General features: G+C 50.4%; 1 protein-coding gene and 1 long non-coding RNA gene across 3 annotated transcripts; both read left to right on the top strand.

Annotated features, from left to right (window-relative positions):
* The first annotated feature begins 4573 nt into the window (after positions 1-4573).
* GALC (galactosylceramidase) lies at positions 4574-23841 on the top strand. 2 transcript variants are annotated; one of them, XM_040411367.1, is made up of 17 exons: positions 4574-4730; positions 6024-6092; positions 6895-6958; positions 8990-9103; positions 9214-9353; positions 10785-10823; positions 13836-13966; positions 15285-15440; positions 17519-17643; positions 17963-18090; positions 18453-18542; positions 18634-18723; positions 19595-19739; positions 19989-20169; positions 20458-20621; positions 20704-20780; positions 23469-23841. In XM_040411367.1, exons 1-17 carry the CDS (start codon positions 4614-4616, stop codon positions 23622-23624), a joined length of 1986 nt encoding a protein of 661 aa, XP_040267301.1. In that variant the 5' UTR covers positions 4574-4613; the 3' UTR covers positions 23625-23841. The 2 variants fall into 2 exon arrangements, with proteins under 2 accessions (XP_040267301.1, XP_040267303.1); XM_040411369.1 differs by lacking the exon at positions 13836-13966 and adding an exon at positions 11252-11379.
* On the top strand, positions 18777-19258 carry LOC120981722. The gene is made up of 3 exons (XR_005774741.1): positions 18777-18821; positions 18872-18894; positions 19025-19258. It is a non-coding gene; the product is annotated as an uncharacterized LOC120981722 (long non-coding RNA).
* Positions 23842-24603: the final 762 nt, after the last annotated feature.

Genomic DNA, 24603 nt, shown 5'->3' with positions numbered 1-24603 from the left:
AGTACATCTTCCTTCGCATGCAAGTGGCGAGGTATGTTTTATATTTGATGGCACTACGGTGGGTGGGGGGTCATGCGGGTCTGCCGGCATTATACATTTTATGTACATGGGGCCCCGTGAGATCATTATAGACACTGAGGGCAACATGTTGGGTATTTTTTATACCAGGGGCATTATATATTCTGCACTGCAGGGGTTGGGGTCGAGAACACAGCCTTATATTGTTTCTGACGTCACAGCAGAGGTGCATTAGGGCATGGATCATCCTTCTTCGGCCTCCTGCACACGACCGTTTTTTTCCCCGTTTACTGGCCATTTTTTGCGTTCCGTATACGGAACCATTCATTTCAATGGTTCCGCCAAAAAAACCGAAATGTACTCCGTATGCATTCCGTTTCCGTATTTCCGTTTAAAGATAGAACATGTCCTATTATTGCCCGCAAATCACGTTCCGTGGCTCCATTCAAGTCAATGGGTCCGCAAAAAAAACGCAACACATACGGAAATGCATCCGTATATGTCTTCTGTTTCCGTTCCGTTTTTTGCAGAACCATCTATTGAAAATGTTATGCCCAGCCCAATTTTATCTATGTAATTACTGTATACTGTATATGCCATACGGAAAAACGGAACAGAAACGGAAACAAAAAACGGATCTGTGAAAAACGGACCGCAAAACACTGAAAAAGCCATACGGTCGTGTGCAGGAGGCCTTCCACATCTCCGGAGCAGCGCTCCCAAGGTCCTCGTCCCTCAGTTTCTCCCTCTTAATTATCTGCACACGGGTTATTTCTTGGGAATTTGCAGGCGATTTGTCCTTGAGGACGGGACCCAATGACTCCTGCGGGTGGAACGCGGAGCCGCGCAGAGAATGTCACTCATCTCCCAGTCATTTAGCTGCTGGTGGAGGGGGGGACACTGATCACGTGCCACTGCATCGGCCCCCGGGGGCCCCTCTGTATGACCCTCGAGAAAGATGAATGGATATTGTGCAAAGCATCATCATTGTGTAACGGGGGCTTCTGCAACTAATACATTTAGCTTTTCAGTTCCACACCATCTTCAAGACCTCTGCTTCCTGTCAGTGAACGAGAACATTCCTGATAATACCCGAAGGCACAGCTGTGTGGATCAATAGAAGAGCAACCTCATATATCCTGCACTGTCAAAGATAATCAGGATGGGCTGCCTTTCACTGACAGCAAGCAGAGATCTTGAAAATAATGAAGAATTAGGTTGGAGCTGCAGAGTGTCTCATCATTCTGTGGACTGACTTCCTGTGACCCGACCCCAGGTCCCCATATCCGATCCCAACCCGCAAAGTTTAGACGATTTTTGGATTTGTGGGGTTTGTCGCACATAAAGGAGGATTCCGTGCGTCTCAGCGTCCGTGGTCTAATCGTGGTCACACCGTGGACTGATGGTCAGCGATCTCTATAGAGGTGTGCAGACAAGAAGCGGGAGATTTGGACTCCTGGCGGTGTACCGGTCCGGCGGGGCGCTGTGAATGATCCATCGGCGGAGGTTAATGGCCGGGTGACAGGACAGGAATGGGTTAACCTGCTGCAAAATACCGTCAGCGCCGCGTCCTAAGTACCAGGTGGACTGGAGACGTGGACCGGCGCACAGCGACCACATGATGGGGCCTACCTACAGAATCTGTGAGGAGCAGGTAAGTTATTAACCCTTTCGTGACGGGGGATTCTGGACCTCCTCTTTTCTCTGCAAACATTAACCCTTCGCTCTCCCATTCAGACTACTGCATCCCTTGCTTCAGCTTTACATGCAGCCTCTGGACATGGGGAAAATCCGGACAACGCGGGGTGCAAGACGACGACACAGGGGGGGCTCAGCAGACAGTATCCCACAGGGTAGGATTAGATACACAGCTCAGCAGACTGTATCCCACATGCTAGGATTAGATACACAGCTCAGCAGCCGGTATCGCAGGTTCTGCAGGATTAGATACACAGCTCAGCAGCCGGTATCGCAGGTTCTGCAGGATTAGATACACAGCTCGGCAGCCGGTATCGCAGGTTCTGCAGGATTAGATACACAGCTCAGCAGCCAGTATCACAGGTTCTGCAGGATTAGATACACAGCTCAGCAGCCGGTATCGCAGGTTCTGCAGGGTTAGATACACAGCTCAGCAGCCGGTATCGCAGGTTCTGCAGGGTTAGATACACAGCTCGGCAGCCGTATCGCAGGTTCTGCAGGGTTAGATACACAGCTCGGCAGCCGTATCGCAGGTTCTGCAGGATTAGATACACAGCTCAGCAGCCAGTATTACAGGTTCTGCAGGATTAGATACACAGCTCAGAAGCCGGTATCGCAGGTTCTGCAGGGTTAGATACACAGCTCAGCAGCCGGTATCGCAGGTTCTGCAGGATTAGATACACAGCTCAGCAGCCGGTATCGCAGGTTCTGCAGGATTAGATACACAGCTCAGCAGCCGGTATCGCAGGTTCTGCAGGGTTAGATACACAGCTCGGCAGCCGTATCGCAGGTTCTGCAGGATTAGATACACAGCTCAGCAGCCAGTATCACAGGTTCTGCAGGATTAGATACACAGCTCAGCAGCCAGTATCACAGGTTCTGCAGGATTAGATACACAGCTCAGCAGCCGGTATCGCAGGTTCTGCAGGGTTAGATACACAGCTCAGCAGCCGGTATCGCAGGTTCTGCAGGGTTAGATACACAGCTCAGCAGCCGGTATCGCAGGTTCTGCAGGGTTAGATACACAGCTCAACAGCCGGTATCGCAGGATCTGCAGGATTAGATACACAGCTCAGCAGCCGGTATCGCAAGTTCTGCAGGATTAGATACACAGCTCAGCAGCCGGTATCGCAGGATTAGATACACAGCTCAGCAGCCGGTATCGCAGGTTCTGCAGGGTTAGATACACAGCTCAGCAGCCGGTATCGCAGGTTCTGCAGGGTTAGATACACAGCTCGGCAGCCGTATCGCAGGTTCTGCAGGATTAGATACACAGCTCAGCAGCCAGTATCACAGGTTCTGCAGGATTAGATACACAGCTCAGCAGCCAGTATCACAGGTTCTGCAGGATTAGATACACAGCTCAGCAGCCGGTATCGCAGGTTCTGCAGGATTAGATACACAGCTCAGCAGCCGGTATCGCAGGTTCTGCAGGGTTAGATACACAGCTCAGCAGCCGGTATCGCAGGTTCTGCAGGGTTAGATACACAGCTCGGCAGCCGTATCGCAGGTTCTGCAGGATTAGATACACAGCTCAGCAGCCAGTATCACAGGTTCTGCAGGGTTAGATACACAGCTCGGCAGCCGTATCGCAGGTTCTGCAGGATTAGATACACAGCTCAGCAGCCGGTATCGCAGGTTCTGCAGGATTAGATACACAGCTCAGCAGCCGGTATCGCAGGTTCTGCAGGATTAGATACACAGCTCAGCAGCCGGTATCGCAGGTTCTGCAGGGTTAGATACACAGCTCAGCAGCCGGTATCGCAGGTTCTGCAGGGTTAGATACACAGCTCAGCAGCCGGTATCGCAGGTTCTGCAGGATTAGATACACAGCTCAGCAGCCGGTATCGCAGGTTCTGCAGGATTAGATACACAGCTCAGCAGCCGGTATCGCAGGTTCTGCAGGATTAGATACACAGCTCAGCAGCCGGTATCGCAGGTTCTGCAGGATTAGATACACAGCTCAGCAGCCAGTATCACAGGTTCTGCAGGATTAGATACACAGCTCAGCAGCCGGTATCGCAGGTTCTGCAGGATTAGATACACAGCTCAGCAGCCGGTATCGCAGGTTCTGCAGGGTTAGATACACTGCTCAGCAGCCGGTATCGCAGGTTCTGCAGGATTAGATACACAGCTCAGCAGCCGGTATCGCAGGTTCTGCAGGGTTAGATACACTGCTCAGCAGCCGGTATCGCAGGTTCTGCAGGATTAGATACACAGCTCAGCAGCCGGTATCGCAGGTTCTGCAGGGTTAGATACACTGCTCAGCAGCCGGTATCGCAGGTTCTGCAGGATTAGATACACAGCTCAGCAGCCGGTATCGCAGGTTCTGCAGGGTTAGATACACAGCTCAGCAGCCGGTATCGCAGGTTCTGCAGGGTTAGATACACAGCTCGGCAGCCGTATCGCAGGTTCTGCAGGATTAGATACACAGCTCAGCAGCCAGTATCACAGGTTCTGCAGGGTTAGATACACAGCTCGGCAGCCGTATCGCAGGTTCTGCAGGGTTAGATACACAGCTCAGCAGCCAGTATCACAGGTTCTGCAGGGTTAGATACACAGCTCGGCAGCCGTATCGCAGGTTCTGCAGGATTAGATACACAGCTCGGCAGCCGTATCGCAGGTTCTGCAGGATTAGATACACAGCTCAGCAGCCGGTATCGCAGGTTCTGCAGGATTAGATACACAGCTCAGCAGCCGGTATCGCAGGTTCTGCAGGATTAGATACACAGCTCGGCAGCCGTATCGCCGGCACTTCCGGGTGTCTTATCTCTCTGCTGTTGCTAGGCGCCGGCACTTCCGGGTGTCTTATCTCTCTGCTGTTGCTAGGCGCCGGCACTTCCGGGTGTCCAGTGACTTGGTCAGGTGACTGGAGGGCGGTCAGGTGACCAGCAGTAATGTGGCTGCTGTGGGTCGCGCTGTGTGTGCAGGGGGTCCGGGCGGTGTACGAGCTCAGTGACCGCGGAGGACTGGGCCGGGAGTTCGATGGGATCGGAGCTGTCAGCGGAGGAGGCGTGAGTGCACCGGGGCCCGGACCGGAGGAAGCGGCGGGGGGAAGGGGGGCTACGGGTGAGAGAGGAGGGGCTGGGGATACGGGTGAGAGAGGAGGGGCTGGGGGGGGGATACGGGTGAGAGAGGAGGGGCTGGGGGGGGGATACGGGTGAGAGAGGAGGGGCTGGGGGGGGGATACGGGTGAGAGAGGAGGGGCTGGGGGGGGGGATACGGGTGAGAGAGGAGGGGCTGGGGGGGGGATACGGGTGAGAGAGGAGGGGCTGGGGGGGGGATACGGGTGAGAGAGGAGGGGCTGGGGGGGAAATACGGGTGAGAGAGGAGGGGCTGGGGGGGGATACGGGTGAGAGAGGAGGGGCTGGGGGGGGGATACGGGTGAGAGAGGAGGGGCTGGGGGGGGATACGGGTGAGAGAGGAGGGGCTGGGGGGGGTCTACGGGTGAGAGGAGGAGGGGCTGGGGGGGGGGGTACGGGTGAGAGAGGAGGGGCTGGGGGGGGGGATACCGGTGACAGAGGAGGGGCTGGGGGGGCTACGGGTGAGAGAGGAGGGGCTGGGGGGGGATACCGGTGAGAGAGGAGGGGCTGGGGGGATACCGGTGAGAGAGGAGGGGCTGGGGGGGGATACCGGTGAGAGAGGAGGGGCTGGGGGGGGATACCGGTGAGAGAGGAGGGGCTGGGGGGGGATACCGGTGAGAGAGGAGGGGCTGGGGGGGGGGATACGGGTGAGAGAGGAGGGGCTGGGGGGGGCTACAGGTGAGAGAGGAGGGGCTGGGGGGGGGATACCGGTGAGAGAGGAGGGGCTGGGGGGGGGATACCGGTGAGAGAGGAGGTGCTGGGGGGGGATACCGGTGAGAGAGGAGGGGCTGGGGGGATACCGGTGAGAGAGGAGGGGCTGGGGGGGGGGATACCGGTGAGAGAGGAGGGGCTGAGGGGGGATACCGGTGAGAGAGGAGGGGCTGGGGGGGGGGGGTACCGGTGAGAGAGGAGGGGCTGGGGGGGGCTACAGGTGAGAGAGGAGGGGCTGGGGGGGGATACCGGTGAGACAGGAGGGGCTACAGGTGAGAGAGGAGGGGCTGGGGGGGGATACCGGTGAGACAGGAGGGGCTACAGGTGAGAGAGGAGGGGCTGGGGGGGGATACCGGTGAGACAGGAGGGGCTACAGGTGAGAGAGGAGGGGCTGGGGGGATATTGGTGTCAATGAGGCGGGCTGGAAGATGCTCTGTCTCTAATTGGGGGGGGATGTCACTTTGGGGGTTCCTTTGCCCCCCTCTCCTGACTTGTCCCGTTTCCTGTCTCCAGGCCACCTCCCGCCTGCTGGTGAATTACCCGGAGCCGTTCCGCTCCCAGATCCTCGATTATCTATTCAAGGTAAAGTCGTTTGCGTTCTGTATACGGTCCGTATATGGAACCATTCATTTCAATGGTTCTGCAAAAAAAACGTAATATACTCCGTATGCATTCCGTTTCTGTATTTCTGTTTTTCCGTTCCGTTGAAAGATAGAACATGTCCTATTATTGACCGCAAATCACTTTCCGTGGCTCCATTCAAGTCAATGGGTCCGCAAAAAAAACGGAACACATACAGAATGTACTCCGTATGTCTCCCGTATCCGTTCTGTTTTTGCAGAACCATCTATTGAAATTTTATGCCCAGCCCAAATTTTTATATGTAATTACTGTATATGCCATATGGAAAAACGGAACGGAAACACAATGGAAATAAAAAATGGAACAACGGATCCATGAAAAACGGACCGCAAAACACTGAAAAAGCCATACGGTCGTGTGCAGGAGGTCTAATAGATCAGAGGAACTCGCAGGCTTCTGTCGTGGAAATTCGCACAACATTTTGTGACATTTTTAGAGCTGCGTCTCCTCGCGCAGAGGAGCGTCGGTCAGGATTTCAGAGTAGATCACTTTATGTCGCACTTATGATGACTTTTTTAAAAAAGAAACTGCAACTCCACAGCAGGAATCCCAAGTGTATGAACGCAGAGCGCCATATCCATAAACTTAGCGCAGGTGCACATAGGAAATGCGATGTAAAGACGAATATCCGCTCGTCGTCTCCGCAGCAGTTCCCCCGGTGCCGCGTGTCCCTATCTTTTCTATATGGCCACGTATACGCTATTTATAAATATATATAAATCACTTTTATTTTTTTTTGCAGCCGAACTTTGGAGCCTCGTTGCACATTTTTAAGGTGGAGATTGGAGGTGATGCTCAGACTACAGGTAGGTGACACGCCGTGTAGAAGGGGCGGCCCACTTTAGAGAACGCCCTGTTAGTAGAGGGGATCCCCCATCTCTCTCTGTGTGGGGAGCGGTTAGATAAAGGGGGTCATTCACAAAGACCGTTGTTTTACACCGGATTCGCCCCCTGTACTGGCAAAAGATGTGCCTAATTTAGGCGTGCGCCTGGTGTGAAAACTGCTCCAGCTCCTGATGGGAGTAGTTTTTCACAAACATTTCTGACTGTATCCAGGGGTTAATTGTTAGTAAGGGTCCATTCACACGTCCGCAAAATGGGCCTGCATCCTTTCCGCAATTTTGCGGAACAGGTGCGGACCCATTCATTTTCAATGGGGCTGTAATGTGCTGTCCGCATCCGCACTTTCGTTCCGCAAAAAAATAGAACATGTCCTATTCTTGTCCGCAATTGCAAGAAAAGGCATTTTCTATGAGAGTGTCGGCGACGTACGGTCCGCAAAATGCAGAACGCACATTGCCGGCGTCCGTGTTTTGCAGATCCGCAATTTGCGGATCTGCAAAACACATATGGACGTGTGAATGGACCCTAAATTTGCCGATGCCCTGGCCTGGACCCCCCCCCCCCCCCACTCCCTCACTACTCCCACGTGGTGAGGACGGCGTAAAAACACCCACGTGACTAAATATTGCCGCAAAAGTCTTGTGACTTTTTTACACCCAAGACTAGGGTAGCGATCTTTGTAACTGACCCCCAGAGTGCCTCTGTCTGTGGCGGACCTGCTCCCACGGATTACAGCTTCCTCGCTGCAGGTTTAGCTCCTTGTAGTTCCGAATCTTCTGCCCTCGATGTAATGTAGCTGCAGTGTAAAGAATGAGGGGGTAACAGAGCAGCAGCTGATAAATAGTAGAGATATCCCGAGTGGCGCCATGACTCTAGTACGATTATGATATCCTAGCACCTTCTTGACCCTTGAAGTGCTGGATTATTGGAAATAGTGAAGTACTGGAAGTGCCTACATAGGCGCACGCTCCGTACGTATTCTATATGTACTGCTGCCCCCTGCTGGACCATCGGGTCCTATTCCCTCTCACTCAGAATGCATCTGATTTTGCCGCACTCCTGATCAGCAGGGTTTTAGGGCATTTGGTGCCAGATCACTGGACGTTCGGGGTAGTTGCCCCTTGCATCTGGGGTGCGGAGCGTCTCAGGAAGCGCTTTTCAGGGTGTTGGGTGAAGAGGCGTTCATGTCGGCTGACCGCGGCTCATCAGAGAGGACGTGACGCCGATTTCCTGTCAGCAAAGTTCATCAAGTTCGGCTTCTCCTTTCTTAAAGGGGTTTTCTACTTCCCGTCTTCTTATCCTCGTGTAACAGAAAGCAGCAGATCCGTCTAAGATTTTATTCCTCATAGTTTGCAGGATCTTTACTTGCTGTCAGTGAATGGAGCCAAATCAGAGGATGAAACCTGTACAGACCTCTGGTAGCTGGAAGGATTGTTACAAATGTATCCAGTCTGACTGATACATTTTACCTGCACTGATACATTGTAGCAAACTATCAGGAGAGCAACGTGTACAGCTACTGGGTTTAATTCTCAGATGATACTTGTTAACAAACCTACAGCTGTGTGAGCAAGACTAGGTCTGGTCATGCCCCCATTCAGTTGCAGCAAGCAGAGATTTTGAAAATGGGGAGGAATTACGGTATGTTAGTAAGCAGTGGCCGTTTTCATTCTCCCTTCTTCACACATCTGAAGGTTTGTTACAGATGTGTCCATTCTGGGCTCGACTGACACATTGTAACAAATTGTCAGGACAGGAAAGAGCTTTGTGCTGCTGCTGTGTTTAGCTCACTGAGGATTGTCTAAACATACATTGTAACAAACCATCAGCTGTGAGAAGTTTGTGCTGATGTAGGAGGTCCCCCCCTCAGACCAATCCGCATCGGCAAGAGGAGGTGGGAGCAGTTTGCGGACCCCCAGTACCTATTGCGGGATTTGAGGGCCCCTGTCTGTTTCAGGAGCGCAGTGACTGAGCGGTTTGCTCTTCCTCCTCAGACGGCACAGAACCTTCCCACATGCACTATCCGGACGACCAGAACTACTTCCGGGGGTACGAGTGGTGGCTGATGAAAGAGGCCAAGAAGAGGAACCCCAACATTAAACTTGTGGGTGAGTGCAGTGATGTCGCCTGGCCGCTGTCCTCGCAGGGAGATCCGGGTGAGGTCAGCTTAGATCCACTGGGTCCTGGGGGGACAGGTCTCATGGTCCCTGTTTCCTAGGTCTGCCCTGGGCCTTTCCCGGATGGATCGGCAATGGCAAGAATTGGCCGTATGACTTTCCTGATGTCACCGCGTATTACGTCGTCTCTTGGATCATTGGCGCTAAGCAGTACCACGACCTGGACATAGACTACGTGGGGGTGAGTGCAGCCCGAACCCCGGGACATAAATCATCACGAGAGGCGTCTTGTGGAAACGGCCACCTCTTATGTATTCATGTTGCTGCAGCTTTAAAGGCCATGTACACCTTCGAGGGAAACTTTTTGTACGATAGCATTTTACTCATTTTGGTTAAAAAATTTTTTTTCAATTGGTCTTTATTAAAAATATTGAGCCGTTCTGTCAGAAAGGGTTAACTGTTGTGTGAATGTACATTTTACTTACACTTTGTTTCATCTAATAAACCTCATCCCTAAATTACAAGGTCAGAGATCAGGAGTGAAAATTCAGATCCTGCTACTAGATAAACTCAAGGCCGCACAAAGATAGTGGTTCAACATTTTCTATAAAACCAATTGAAAAAATGATTTTAAGCTTAAAATTAGTAAAATACAATCATACATTTTTTTGTTGCCCCCAAAGGCATACATAGCTGTTAAAGGGGTCCTCTCACTTCAGAAAATGGCATTTATCATGTAGAGAAAGTTAATACCAGGCGCTTCCTAATGTATTGGGATTCTCCATATTGCTTCCTTTGCTGGCTGGATTCATTATACACGGCTCGTTTTCAGGGGTTACGACCACTCTTCAATCCAGCAGCGGTGGTCGTGCTTGCACACTATAGGAAAAAGCTCTGCCTCTCTAGTGGGCGGGACAGTGGGAGCTCGTATAGGCCAGCACTTTCTCCTGGAGTCTGCAAGCACGACCCCCGCTTTTGGATTGTAGGGTGGCTGTAACCATGGAGACGAGCAGCGTATAATGTGAAAATGAATCCAGCCAGCAAAGGAGATAATATGGAGAATCCCAATGCATTAGTAAGTGCCTGGTATTAACTCTCTCCACGTGATGAATGCCATTTACTGAAGTGAGAGGCTGTTTTGGCAGAGATCTGGTCGCTCACCGCCGGAGCCCATTGGCTATAATGGGAACCAGCGGGGATCCCGGCCGCTCACCTGCATAAATCCCGGGACACTATTGCGTGCAGCAATCCTGGGGATCGACCGCCAGATGCCATTATATGGGTGCGCGGCACCATCCGGCCACACCGGGTCCAGAAAGCTCCGGCAGGCTGCTCTGTGCCGGATTCCTGTGCTGCATGTGTGAAACTAGCCTAAGGTAAGGCCAGGAAATAGCTCTGCCTGCTGCTGTTGAATAGAAGCATTCCACCTTACATGCTGTGGCTGAGGGTTTGCTACAGTTGTATCCAGTCTAGACAACCCTTAGTGAATTGACCGTCCTGGAATCCAGACTGATACATTGTAACAAACTACCAGGATGGGAGAGAAATACGTGCCGTCAATGTGTTTCAGAATCCTGATACACGGTAACAAACCCTCAGCTGTGACAAGTATTTGATGTGATTCAGCGGCGTTCATGATGCTGTCGTTCTTATTCGCCTCTGTTCTCCTCAGATATGGAATGAGCGAGCCTTTGATGCAACTTACATAAAGGTAGGTACCCGGCTGTGGGCGCCATCGCTCCTGTGCGTCTGTCCTTCCCCTCTGCTTCCAATAGCAGCTAATTCTCATTAATAGATCTCTAATATCCAGACCTCACCTGAAGAGCTGACAATCAGAGCAGTCCTGTAAAGTGAGGGGCGTCCAGGGTCCTACTAGGGCAGTGCCCATATCTGACCTGTCACCTGGGGGTGCCCCGCTGAGACCCCTCCCGCCTGGAGCTTAGTGCTCGCCTTGTCCTCCTCATGTCATGGGGGGCTCCCTTGCTGGATTAGCAGGTGTTTGATAATCCGGCATGTGGCACGGAGGGTCAGCCCTGTCTGTCCTGTCCGCAGCGCCAATCAGGCGAGACGCGAGGGATGAGGCCTGGGTGGTTACGTTGCCTCTGCAGTAATGTCTGACTTGTAAACTTTGTCCCTGAGGTTCTCCGGCTCACCCTGGACAGGCTGGGGTTAAACAACGTCGGTGTCATCGCCGCGGACGGACAGTGGGAGATTGCACATAACTTGGTAGTAGATCCTTATCTAAATGACGCTGTGCAGATCATAGGGTAAGTGAAGATTTACATAGGACTGCTGTTCTCGGGGCATCCTCTTCGGATGTAGTAATCGCCCCGCTGTACAGCTGAGATGGTCTTAGTCCTGCCGCCGGGGCCCCCCAAAACCCCGAGGGTTACATGGCTTCCATTGCATCAGGAGCTGTTGTTATGGCGCCCCCTGGAGGCCTAATAGGTGATGGGGAAACTGGCGGACCAAGGCCCTTGCACACAAATTTTTTTATTTTCCGTTTTTTGCGTTCCGTATACGGACTGTATATGGAACCATTCATTTTAACGGATCCGCAAAAAAAACTGAAGGTACTCCGTATGCCTTCCGTTTCCGTTCTCCTCAAGCATGGAACATGTCCTATTATTGTCCGCATAACGGACTGTTCTATCAGGGGCCAGCTGTTCCATTCCGCAAAAAACAGAATGCACACGGACGTCATCCGTATTTTGAAAAAGCCATACGTGTGCAAGAGGCAGCGTTTTGTTTTTAACGTTTTTTTCGTTTACGGGCCGTTTTTTGCGTTCCATATACGGTCTGTATACGGAACCATTCATTTCAATGGTTCCGCAAAAAAAACTGAATGTACTCCGTATGCATTCCGTTTCCGTATTTCCGTTCCGTTGAAAGATAGAACATGTCCTATTATTGCCTGCAAATCACGTTCCGTGGCTCCATTCAAGTCAATGGGTCCGTAAAAAAAAAAAGATACACATATGTAAATGCATCCGTATGTCTTCCGTATCCGTTTTTGCGGAACCATCTATTGAAAATGTTATGTCCAGCCCAATTTTTTCTATGTAATTACTGTATACTGTATATGCCATACGGAAAAACGGAACCGAAACGGAAACAAAAAACGAAACAACGGATCCGTGAAAAACGGACCGCAAAACACTGAAATAGCCATACGTTCGTGTGAAAGAGGCCTAATCCGGTGATGGGGGAAATCTCCACCAGTGCTATATGGTCAGCATTGGTTGATCCCGTGAAAATCAAATGGGTTTGTCTAAAATGAGAAAGACAATGCTGCTGTCTTCCGGGAACAGCGCCACCCCTGCGTTCTGGTTGTGTGCGGTATTGCAGCTCGGCTCCATGGAAGTGAATATGGCTGCCCAGACAGGTGTGGCGCTGAACACAGCAGAAATCAGCGTTTCATGGACTTCTAAGGCCTCATGCACACAACCGTTGTGTGTTTTGCGGTCAAAAAATCACGGATCCGCAAAACACGGATGGCGTCCGTGCGCGTTCTGCAATTTGCGGAACGGCACGGACAGCCTTTTATATAACGCGGACAAGAATAGGGCATGTTATATTTTTTTTGCGGGGCCACAGAACGGAGCAACGGATGCGGAGAGCACACGGAGTGCTGTCCACATCTTTTGCAGCCCCATTGAAGTGAATAGGTCCGCTCCCAAGCCGCAAAAACAACGGCCGTGTGCATGAGGCCTAACATTTCCGAAATCCACAGCCTGGACGCAGCCTGACGAAGACTCATTGGCCCCCACCTGAGAGATGTTCCACAATATCATCCATTTCTAAAATGATCAGGTTGTAACCTCCACCCACAGGGGGCAGCAAAGAGCCGAGGCAATACGACATGAAGCCGGTAGAATTGTGTGTGACGCTGCGATGGAACTGCAGGATTGTGACTGCAGCTCCAGGGGTGACTGGAGTATAAGACGGTTAAATCCAGATCAGACCACGATGAGTGAAGCAGTTATTCCACATGATATGGTCATGCAGAGAGCCACAGGGCGATGTCCGTGCAGTTAGATTGTTAGCTCTTCTGGTCAGGGCCGTGTCTGCTTGTCTTTTTAACAATGTTCTCAGTAATAGTAATGACAGGACACAGAAGCCGATGGATGGCGGCTGCGAGGCCGCTTAGCACCATGACCCGTTTACGTGCAGTATATGGTTTCATGTCTCTCAGAATTCTCCATAATTCCATTTTCTGCCCGCACATCTCTCCTGCCTGTCCTGGGTCGGGTTCACACAGGGCAGTAAGAACTGCAGCCGTTTGCTTTCTCTTCGCAGTGGAGTACATGAGGTGCAGCCAGAAATGTTGTGCATCACCTGCAATTTCTGAGCGGGCGTGCCCTTCATGGTGTGATGTCACAGCTGTGCTGTAAGCCAATCACATGTCTCCTCCTGCAGCTCCTCCTCCTCTCTCACAGCCTGCACAGACACTGCAGCTGCATCTCCCTCCTCCTCCTCCCTGTACTGGATCTCCTGTAACACATACAGCATCTAATATACCTGCTCCTCCTGATCCTGCATGTTAAATCCCTCTGCGTTTCTAATCCTGGAGGTGACACCACGCACGGGTCACCTGCTGCTAGCTTTCCTATGTGCTGCATGCGCCCCCCCCCCCCCCCCCCCCCCCCCCCGCGTCTCATGTCATCTCTGTGAAGGATATCTGCTGATCTGCCTCCTCTCTCTGCTTTACCTTTCTATCAAGTTACTGCGTTACACCCTGGATAAGAGCGGTCTGGAGCGCGTGAGGATCATAGCCAGTGATAATATGTGGCAGCCGATCGCTTTTCAGATGCTGCGGGACGCTGAGCTCCTCAGGGTGGTCGATGTGATAGGGTAGGAGACTCTGCTTCATCCATTGAACTATTCCTGACATAGAAGAACTGAACCGGGGGCCGCACACAGACACCATTCACTGACTGCCACTGAAGCTGCCTTATGTCTGTGTGTAGCCTCATGTGGTTGATTCACTGATCCTGAGTTACATCCTGTATTATACTCCAGAGCTGCACTCACTATTCTGCTGGTGCAGTCACTGTGTACATACATTACTTATCCTGTACTGATCCTGAGTTACATCCTGTATTATACTCCAGAGCTGCACTCACTATTCTGCTGGTGCAGTCACTGTGTACATACATTACTTATCCTGTACTGATCCTGAGTTACATCCTGTATTATACTCCAGAGCTGCACTCACTATTCTGCTGGTGCAGTCACTGTGTACATACATTACTTATCCTGTACTGATCCTGAGTACATCCTGTATTATACTGCAGAGCTGCACTCACTATTCTGCTGCTGCAGTCACTGTGTACATACATTACTTATCCTGTACTGATCCTGAGTTACATCCTGTATTATACTCCGGAGCTGCACTCACTATTCTGCTGATGCAGTCACTGTGTACATACATTACTTATCCTGTACTGATCCTGAGTTACATCCTGTATTATACTCCAGAGCTGCACTCACTATTCTGCTGCTGCAGTCACTGTGTACATACATTACTTATCCTGTACTAATCCTGTATTATACTCCAGAGCTGTACTCACTATTCTGCTGGTGCAGTCACTGTGTACATACATTACTTATCCTGTACTGATCCTGAGTTACATCCTGTATTATACTCCAGAGCTGCACTCACTATTCTGCTGGTGCAGTCACTGTGTACATACATTACTTATCCTGTACTGATCCTGAGTTACATCCTGTATTATACTCCAGAGCTGCACTCACTATTCTGCTGGTGCAGTCACTGTGTACATACATTACTTATCCTGTACTGATCCTGAGTTACATCCTGTATTATACTCCAGAGCTGCACTCACTATTCTGCTGGTGCAGTCACTGTGTACATACATTACTTATCCTGTACTGATCCTGAGTTACATCCTGTATTATACTCCAGAGCTGCACTCACTATTCTGCTGGTGGAGTCACTGTGTACATACAGTACTTATCCTGTACTGATCCTGAGTTACATCCTGTATTATCCTCCAGAGCTGCACTCACTATTCTGCTGGTGGAGTCACTGTGTACATACATTACTTATCCTGTAGTGATCATGAGTTAGGCGTTAGTCTCGGTGATGTCACCGCTGATCTCTAGTGAATGGATCGGCAGCTCTCTCTTTTCTATGCTTATATTCCAGCGCTCACTATCCCGGGACTCACACTGTTGAAGACGCGATGTCTACAGGAAAGAAGCTTTGGTCTTCAGAGGATTACAGCACGTTCAATGATGAGGTCGGGGGAGGCTGCTGGGCGCGAATCCTCAACCAGAACTACGTGAATGGGAACATGACATCGTGAGTTCACAGCAGTCACTATCAGGGGTCTGGTTCTCTTATGTTTCCTCCTTCAATGCTGTCTCCTTTGTCATCTCTACTCCCCCTTCTGTGCTGTCTTTTCTCATGTCTCTCCTGATGTTTATTCTTCCTGCTTCTTCTCTAATGATGTCTCCTCCTCCTGCTCCGTCTCTCCTGATGTCTCCTCCTCCTGCTCCGTCTCTCCTGATGTCTCCTCCTCCTGTGCCATCTCTCTTGATCTTCTCCTCCTCCTCTTGTGCCATCTCTCTTGATCTTCTCCTCCTCCTCTTGTGCCATCTCTCTTGATCTTCTCCTCCTCCTCCTCCTCCTCCTCCTGTGCCATCTCTCTTGATCTTCTCCTCCTCCTCCTCCAGTGCCATCTCTCTTAATGTCTCCTCCTCCTGTGCCGTCTCTCCTGATGTCTCCTCCTCCTGTGCCGTCTCTCCTGATGTCTCCTCCTCCTGTGCCGTCTCTCCTGATGTCTCCTCCTCCTGTGCCGTCTCTCCTGATGTCTCCTCCTCCTGTGCCGTCTCTCCTGATGTCTCCTCCTCCTGTGCCATCTCTCTTAATGTCTCCTCCTCCTGCGCCATCTCTACTGATGTCTCCTCCACCTGCGCTGTCGCTGTCTCTCCTGATGTCTCCTCCTCCAGTGCCATCTTTCTTGATGTCTCCTTCTGTGCCATCTCTTTTGATGTCTCCTCCTCCTGTGCCATCTCTCTTGATCTTCTCCTCCTCCTCTTGTGCCATCTCTCTTGATCTCCTCCTCCTCTTGTGCCATCTCTCTTGATCTTCTCCTCCTCCTGTGCCATCTCTCTTGATCTTCTCCTCCTCCTGTGCCATCTCTCTTGATCTTCTCCTCCTCCTCCTCCAGTGCCATCTCTCTTAATGTCTCCTCCTCCTGTGCCATCTCTCTTGATCTTCTACTCCTCCTCCTCCTGTGCCGTCTCTCTTGATGTCTCCTCCTCCTGCGCTGTCTGTCCTGATGTCTCCTTCGCTGTCTGTCCTGATGTCTCCTTCGCTGTCTGTCCTGATGTCTCCTTCGCTGTCTGTCCTGATGTCTCCTGCGCTGTCTGTCCTGATGTCTCCTGCGCTGTCTGTCCTGATGTCTCCTGCGCTGTCTGTCCTGATGTCTCCTGCGCTGTCTGTCCTGATGTCTCCTGCGCTGTCTGTCCTGATGTCTCCTGCGCTGTCTGTCCTGATGTCTCCTGCGCTGTCTGTCCTGATGTCTCCTGCGCTGTCTGTCCTGATGTCTCCTGCGCTGTCTGTCCTGATGTCTCCTGCGCTGTCTGTCCTGATGTCTCCTGCGCTGTCTGTCCTGATGTCTCCTGCGCTGTCTGTCCTGATGTCTCCTGCGCTGTCTGTCCTGATGTCTCCTGCGCTGTCTGTCCTGATGTCTCCTGCGCTGTCTGTCCTGATGTCTCCTGCGCTGTCTGTCCTGATGTCTCCTGCTCCTGCTCCGTCTCTCCTGATGTCTCCTCCTCCTGCTCCCTCTCTCCTGATGTCTCCTCCTCCTGCTCCGTCTCTCCTGATGTCTCCTCCTCCTGCTCCGTCTCTCCTGATGTCTCCTCCTCCTGCTCCGTCTCTCCTGATGTCTCCTCCTCCTGCTCCGTCTCTCCTGATGTCTCCTCCTCCTGCTCCGTCTCTCCTGATGTCTCCTCCTCCTGCTCCGTCTCTCCTGATGTCTCCTCCTCCTGCGCCCTCTCTCTTGATGTCTCCTCCTCCTCCTCCTCCTGCGCCCTCTCTCGATGTCTCCTCCTCCTCCTCCTGCGCCCTCTCTCTTGATGTCTCCTCCTCCTCCTCCTGCGCCCTCTCTCTTGATGTCTCCTCCTCCTCCTCCTGCGCCCTCTCTCTTGATGTCTCCTCCTCCTCCTCCTGCGCCCTCTCTCTTGATGTCTCCTCCTCCTCCTGCGCCCTCTCTCTTGATGTCTTTTCCTCCATCTTTTCTGATGCCTGCTCCTCTCCCACCATCTCACTGATGTCTCCTCCTTCTGTGCTGTCTCTTCCGACGTCTCCTGTGAGCAGTCACATCTCTTTACGGTCTGGTCACCGGTGACGCTCTGTTATTTCTGCTCCTCTAGAACCATCTCGTGGAATCTCGTGGCCAGTTATTACGAGCAGCTGCCGTTTGGTCTAGAAGGGCTGATGACGGCGAAGGAGCCTTGGAGCGGCAGCTATGAGGTCTCCTCTCCTATCTGGATTACAGGTGACTCCCGGGAGAGGCAGATTATTCCTACAGGTCGACCTGATGTGTCTGATAACGGGGAGCAGTAGATCCGCTTCGTCTGCCCCACACTCCGTGTCTCTACTGATTACAAACAACATTCCATCTAATTCACCTGCACAGCAGATCCTCACACAGCTGAGGGTTTGTTACAGAATCAGTCTGAACAATCCTCGGCAAGCTGATTTTCAGCACAAGATTCCAGTCCTGATAGGTTGCTACGATGTATCCATTCTATTAAATATCTATAGCCACAAGGTATCGGCCAGAAGCGCAGGGTCATGTGCCTCGTCTCTTTCAGCTCATACCACTCAGTTTACGCAGCCAGGGTGGTATTACCTGCGGACGGTCGGTCACTTGGAGAAAGGCGGGAGCTACGTGGCCCTCACCGACAGGAAGGGGAACATCACAATTATCATTGAGACCATGGTAAGAGGCAGGACATGTTCAATATTCATAGAGTCCATGGGTTAGATGGGTGGTCAGAAGAAATGTGGTACCACGCAGCGTGTGACGCACGGACTGCGGACTCTGGCGAGAGACTGCGGACTCTGGCGAGAGACTGCGGACTCTGGCGAGAGACTGCGGACTCTGGCGAGAGACTGCGGACTCTGGCCAGAGACCCACATTAGCTGTAATCCCCAGTTGTAGTCTAGCATGAGGCATGGAGTGGGTAGGCTCTTTCTATGTGATGTAGAGCCTTTCTTTCAGCCCCTTTTAAGACTGTAAACCTGTGCGCACTCTGGGCTTGTCCAGACTCGGTGTAACCCTCTCCTCCATTGTGTCTTCAGTCTCATGACCACTCCATCTGTATCCGGCCCCCGCTGCCCACATTTAACGTCTCTGCGCAGAATGCCACCTTCGAGCTGGACGGCTCCTTCGTGAGTATCAATATGAAGCGGTGAAGGAAGCGATGGCGCCCGAGCGCGCACTGATGACTGATTCTCATTGCCGCGTTTTCCCTCTTTGTAGAACAATCTGAAGTCGCTGCAGGTCTGGTATTCTAAGCTCTGCACCAACACCACTAAAGCCACCCTGTTCACCAAGAAGTCCGCCATACCGGTAACTGATACATTGTAACGCATGTGCAGAAAATCACAAGGGTCAGATCCAACAGGCAGGGATGAGTCCTGAGCATAGGAGCTTACAGTCTATAAGAGGTGGGGGAGAAGTAAGACTCCCGACCATAGGAGCTTACAATCTATAGGAGGAGATACAAGAGGTGGGGGAGAAGTAAGACTCCCGACCATAGGAGCTTACAATCTATAGGAGGAGATACAAGAGGTAGGGAGAAGTAAGAGTCCTGGCCATAGGAGCTTACAGTCTATAAGAGGAGACACAGGAGGAGGGGGATGAGGAAGAGTCCCGACCACAGAAGCTTACAATCTATAAGAGGAGATACTAGAGGTGGGGATGTATTCTGACCACAGGAGCTTACAATCTATAAGATGAGATACTAGAGGTGGGGGAGAAGTAAGACTCCCGACCATAGGAGCTTACAATCTATAAGAGGCGATACAAGAGGTGGGGGTATGAGGAAGAGTCCTGACCACAGGAGCTTACAGTCTAAAGGTGAAATACAAGAGGTGGGGAGGAGTAAGAGTACTGACCACAGGAGCTTACGATCTATAAGATGAGATACTGGAGGTGGGGAGGAGTAAGAGTCCTGACCACAGGAGCTTACAGTCTATAAGGGGAGATACAAGAGGTGGGGGAGGAGTAAGAGTACTGACCACAGGAGCTTACGATCTAGAAGATGAGATACTGGAGGCGGGGATGTATTCTGACCATAGGCGCATACAATCTGTAAGGGGTAGCTCCTCATAACCCGTTCGCAGCCTCTCTTCCCAGGGTCTGTCCGTTCCCGGTGGTGGTTTTCCGGCGCCGGTCACATGACCCTGATACATGGCCGACCTCCTGTTGTGTTTTTCAGGTTACAGGTGGTTCATTTACTCTGGAGCTCGGCGTGGATGAGGTTTACACATTGACAACCCTGACAACAGGGCAGAAAGGGTCGTATCCCACCCCCCCAGAGTCTCAACCCTTCCCTCGGAAATACAAGGACGACTTCAATGTCCGTAAGTCGCCGACCGTTTCTGTCCACATTCACTGCCGGCTCCGTCTGGAAGTTTTGTATTGAGCCCCCAGATGTGACGATGATCTGCCCACAGAGGGCGCTGTATAGCGATAGCGCCGCCTGTCTTATATATATATATATATATATATATATATATATATATATATATGAAGGTGTAGATGATAAGGGGGTTTAGGTCTGGAATCCTGGAGTGGATCTGTTAATTCTTCTGTGTCCCCCTCTTCCGCAGGTAACCCCCCCTTTACTGAAGCCCCTTATTTCGCTGACCAGTCAGGCGTTTTCGAGTACTTCACGAACACCTCAGACCCCGGAGATCACGTCTTCACCTTCCGTCAGGTTCTGACTCAGCGGCCGATCACTTGGGTTTCTGACGCCAATCAGGCGATTAGTGTGATCGGGGATTACTCATGGTAAGACATGTCTATTAGAACCTCCTCCACACTCCACCTGCACTGATACATTGTAACAATACTTATCCTGCTGATTGTCCAGAATGGGCACAATTGTAACAACACTGCAGCTGTGAGAACAGGACGAGGTCAGGATGCATTTTCAGCCTTTGGAAATGTTTCCATTCACTTACAGCAAGCAGAGTGAGAAATTGAAGCCTATAATATGTTAGGATATGTTAGTTGCAGAATGTTTCCACTTATACTGATTTTGGCGCTCTGACATCTCATTCCGTCTCCTCCGCACAGGTCCAATGTCACTATAACATGTGACGTGTACATCGAGACCCCGGACACGGGCAGCGTGTTCATCGCTGCCAGGGTGGATCAGGGCGGATCACCTTCATCCTTGGCCAAAGGGATCTTTTTCTGGGTGTTTGCAGATGGCACTTACAAAGTCACAGGGGATTTGCGTAAGTGTTCACACCTCAGAGCATAGAGACCGTATTACATCACAGCCTCTTATTGTCTCCTGATAATAATGTCCTTTATCAGAAGGGAAGATTGTGCTACATAAAGGTCTGTCTGGGGTCCGGGCGAGACACTGGCACACGCTGACCCTCCATATAGAGGTAAGAAGGAGCTGAGCACTGGTAATACAGGAGGTGACATCACCGCTCTCCAGATATAGGTTATATTATACAGGAGGTGACATCACCGCTCTCCAGATATCAGTTATATTATACAGGAGGTGACATCCCCGCTCTCCAGATACCAGTTATATTATACAGGAGGTGACATCACCGCTCTCCAGATATCAGATATATTATACAGGAAGTGACATCACCACTCTCCAGATATAAGTTATATTATACAGGAAGTGACATCACCGCTCTCCAGATATCAGTTATATTATACAGGAGGTGACATCACCGCTCTCCAGATATCAGTTATATTATACAGGAGGTGACATCACCGCTCTCCTGATATCAGTTATATTATACAGGAGGTGACATCACCGCTCTCCTGATATCAGTTATATTATACAGGAGGTGACATCACCGCTCTCCAGATATCAGTTATATTATACAGGAGGTGACATCACCGCTCTCCAGATATCAGTTATATTATACAGGAGGTGACATCACCGCTCTCCACATATCAGTTATATTATACAGGAGGTGACATCACCGCTCTCCAGATATCAGTTATATTACACAGGAGGTGACATCACCGCTCTCCAGATATCAGTTATATTATACAGGAGGTGACATCACCGCTCTCCAGATATCAGTTATATTATACAGGAGGTGACATCACCGCTCTCCAGATACCAGTTATATTATACAGGAGGTGACATCACCGCTCTCCAGATATCAGATATATTATACAGGAAGTGACATCACCACTCTCCAGATATAAGTTATATTATACAGGAAGTGACATCACCGCTCTCCAGATATCAGTTATATTATACAGGAGGTGACATCACCGCTCTCCAGATATCAGTTATATTATACAGGAGGTGACATCACCGCTCTCCACATATCAGTTATATTATACAGGAGGTGACATCACCGCTCTCCTGATATCAGTTATATTATACAGGAGGTGACATCACCGCTCTCCAGATATCAGTTATATTATACAGGAGGTGACATCACCGCTCTCCACATATCAGTTATATTATACAGGAGGTGACATCACCGCTCTCCACATATCAGTTATATTACACAGGAGGTGACATCACCGCTCTCCAGATATCAGTTATATTATACAGGAGGTGACATCACCGCTCTCCAGATATCAGTTATATTATACAGGAGGTGACATCACCGCCCTCCATATATCAGTTATATTATACAGGAGGTGACATCACCGCTCTCCAGATATCAGATATATTATACAGGAGGTGACATCACCGCCCTCCATATATCAGTTATATTATACAGGAGGTGACATCACCGCTCTCCAGATATAGGTTATATTATACAGGAGGTGACATCACCGTTCTCCAGATATAGGTTATATTATACAGGAGGTGACATCACCGTTCTCCAGATATAGGTTATATTATACAGGAGGTGACATCACCGCTCTCCAGATATAGGTTATATTATACAGGAGGTGACATCACCGCTCTCCAGATATAGGTTATATTATACAGGAGGTGACATCACCGTTCTCCAGATATAGGTTATATTATACAGGAGGTGACATCACCGCTCTCCAGATATCAGTTATATTATACAGGAGGTGACATCACCGCTCTCCAGATATCAGTTATATTATACAGGAGGTGACATCACCGCTCTCCAGATATCAGTTATATTATACAGGAGGTGACATTACTGCTCTGCAGATATCAGTTATATTATACAGAAGGTGACATCACCGCTCTCCGGATATCAGTTATATTATACAGGGGGTGACATCACCGCTCTCCAGATATCAGTTATATTATACAGGAGGTGACATCACCGCTCTCCAGATATCAGTTATATTATACAGGAGGTGACATCACCGCTCTCCGGATATCAGTTATATTATACAGGGGGTGACATCACCGCTCTCCAGATATCAGTTATATTATACAGGAGGTGACATCACCGCTCTCCAGATATCAGTTATATTATACAGGAGGTGACATTACTGCTCTGCAGATATCAGTTATATTATACAGGAGGTGACATCACCGCTCTCTAGATATCAGTTATATTATACAGGAGGTGACATCACCGCTCTCCAGATATCAGTTATATTATACAGGAGGTGACATCACCGCTCTCCTGATATCAGTTATATTATACAGGAGGTGACATCACTGCTCTCCAGATATTAGGTATATTATACAGGAGGTGACATCACCGCTCTCCAGATATCAGTTATATTATACAGGAGGTAACATCACCGCTCTCCAGATATCAGATATATTATACAGGAGGTGACATCACCGCTCTCCAGATATCAGTTATATTATACAGGAGGTGACATCACCGCTCTCTAGATATCAGTTATATTATACAGGAGGTGACATCACCGCTCTCCAGATATCAGTTATATTATACAGGAGGTGACATCACCGCTCTCCAGATATCAGTTATATTATACAGCAGTGACATCACCGCTCTCCAGATATCAGTTATATTATACAGGAGGTGACATCACCGCTCTCCAGATATCAGTTATATTATACAGGAGGTGACATCACCGCTCTCCAGATATCAGTTATATTATACAGCAGTGACATCACACACTGCACTTTATAATGCATTCATCTTCTGTTTTGTAGTAATGCTGATTTATTATTTGTGATTCAGGGGTTTACGGCGTACGGCCTGCTGAACGGCTACCCCCTGTGGAAGGACGTCCTGACGCTGGGACCTGTGCACGGCTGGGCCGCTATAGGGACGGGCTGCTTGGAGTTTGCTCAGTTTGATAACTTCATGGTTGAAGCTGAAGTCTCTCAGGGGTGACGTCGTGTGAGATCTGATGAGCTGCGGCTGCTGTGACGGGCGGGGGTCTCCTGGATCACACATCACTGTAATGGAAGGAAGCCTCATAATTGGAGATGAGCGAATCGAATCCCACGAAGTGGAGATCGATCCGAATTTCAGGATAAATTCGATTCACCTCGAAGCCAAATTTTCTCGTGCTTCGTGTCAGTGAATCGATTTAACCTGAAATAATGTAAAAAACAAAAAAAATATCTAACTTACCTCCTCCATTTGCTCGCTACGGGCCGCCAGCCTCCATCTTGATTGAAGATCTCGGGCGAAATCCCGTGTGTGGTGATGTATGACGTCACCACGCCGGCCGGTGTGATGATGTAATCTCGTGCCGCACAAGATTTTGCTCCATATCTTCAAGCAAGATGACGGCGTCCGGGCAATGGCGAGAAAATGGAGGAGGTAAGTTTGATTAAATACATTTTTTATTGTTAATTTTACACTCAGATGCCGCAATCCTGTATGAACGCGGCATCTGAGGGGTACAATGATGGGGGCGGCGCTATCGCAGCTTCCTGTCATTGCACCCGCTACTTACAAAAAAATGCGCTTCGTCACAAAGCGAATTCTTTTGTAAAATTCGGCGAATCAGCCGAATCTAACTTTTCAATTATTCGCTCATCTCTACTCCTAATGTCCATTGTTCTACTGCACTGACGGGGGGGCTCCTCATATAATACCACTGCTACTTGTCACTTACCAACATGAGGTCACCTCCCACCCGGTCACTCACTGTGGGGCAGCATAACTCTATTGGGGGCCGCTTCTCTGGGGTCTTCTTGGTGACTGGGACGCCGACCATTCACATGAATCTATGCAAAGGAAATTGTGTGTAAATGAAGCTCAATCCTTGTAGATCGGAACGTTCTGCAACTTTCTAATAGACTTCGTGTTCAAGATCTCTGCTTGATGTCAGGGGATAGAGTCTGAACCCCTGAACAGACCG

Source organism: Bufo bufo, chromosome 11 (assembly GCF_905171765.1).
Source record: "Bufo bufo chromosome 11, aBufBuf1.1, whole genome shotgun sequence".
Taxonomy (NCBI): Eukaryota; Metazoa; Chordata; class Amphibia; order Anura; family Bufonidae; genus Bufo; species Bufo bufo.
This window is presented reverse-complemented; position numbering and strand designations above follow the sequence as displayed.

Coding starts and splice junctions, on each gene's coding strand:
- GALC (XM_040411367.1), top strand. CDS start 4,614: ATGTGGCTGCTGTGGGTCGCGCTGTGTGTGCAGGGGGTCCGGGCGGTG. Junction 13,967..15,284: donor AGGGTGGTCGATGTGATAGG/GTAGGAGACTCT, acceptor CTTATATTCCAG/CGCTCACTATCCCGGGACTC. Junction 19,740..19,988: donor CAAGGACGACTTCAATGTCC/GTAAGTCGCCGA, acceptor CCTCTTCCGCAG/GTAACCCCCCCTTTACTGAA.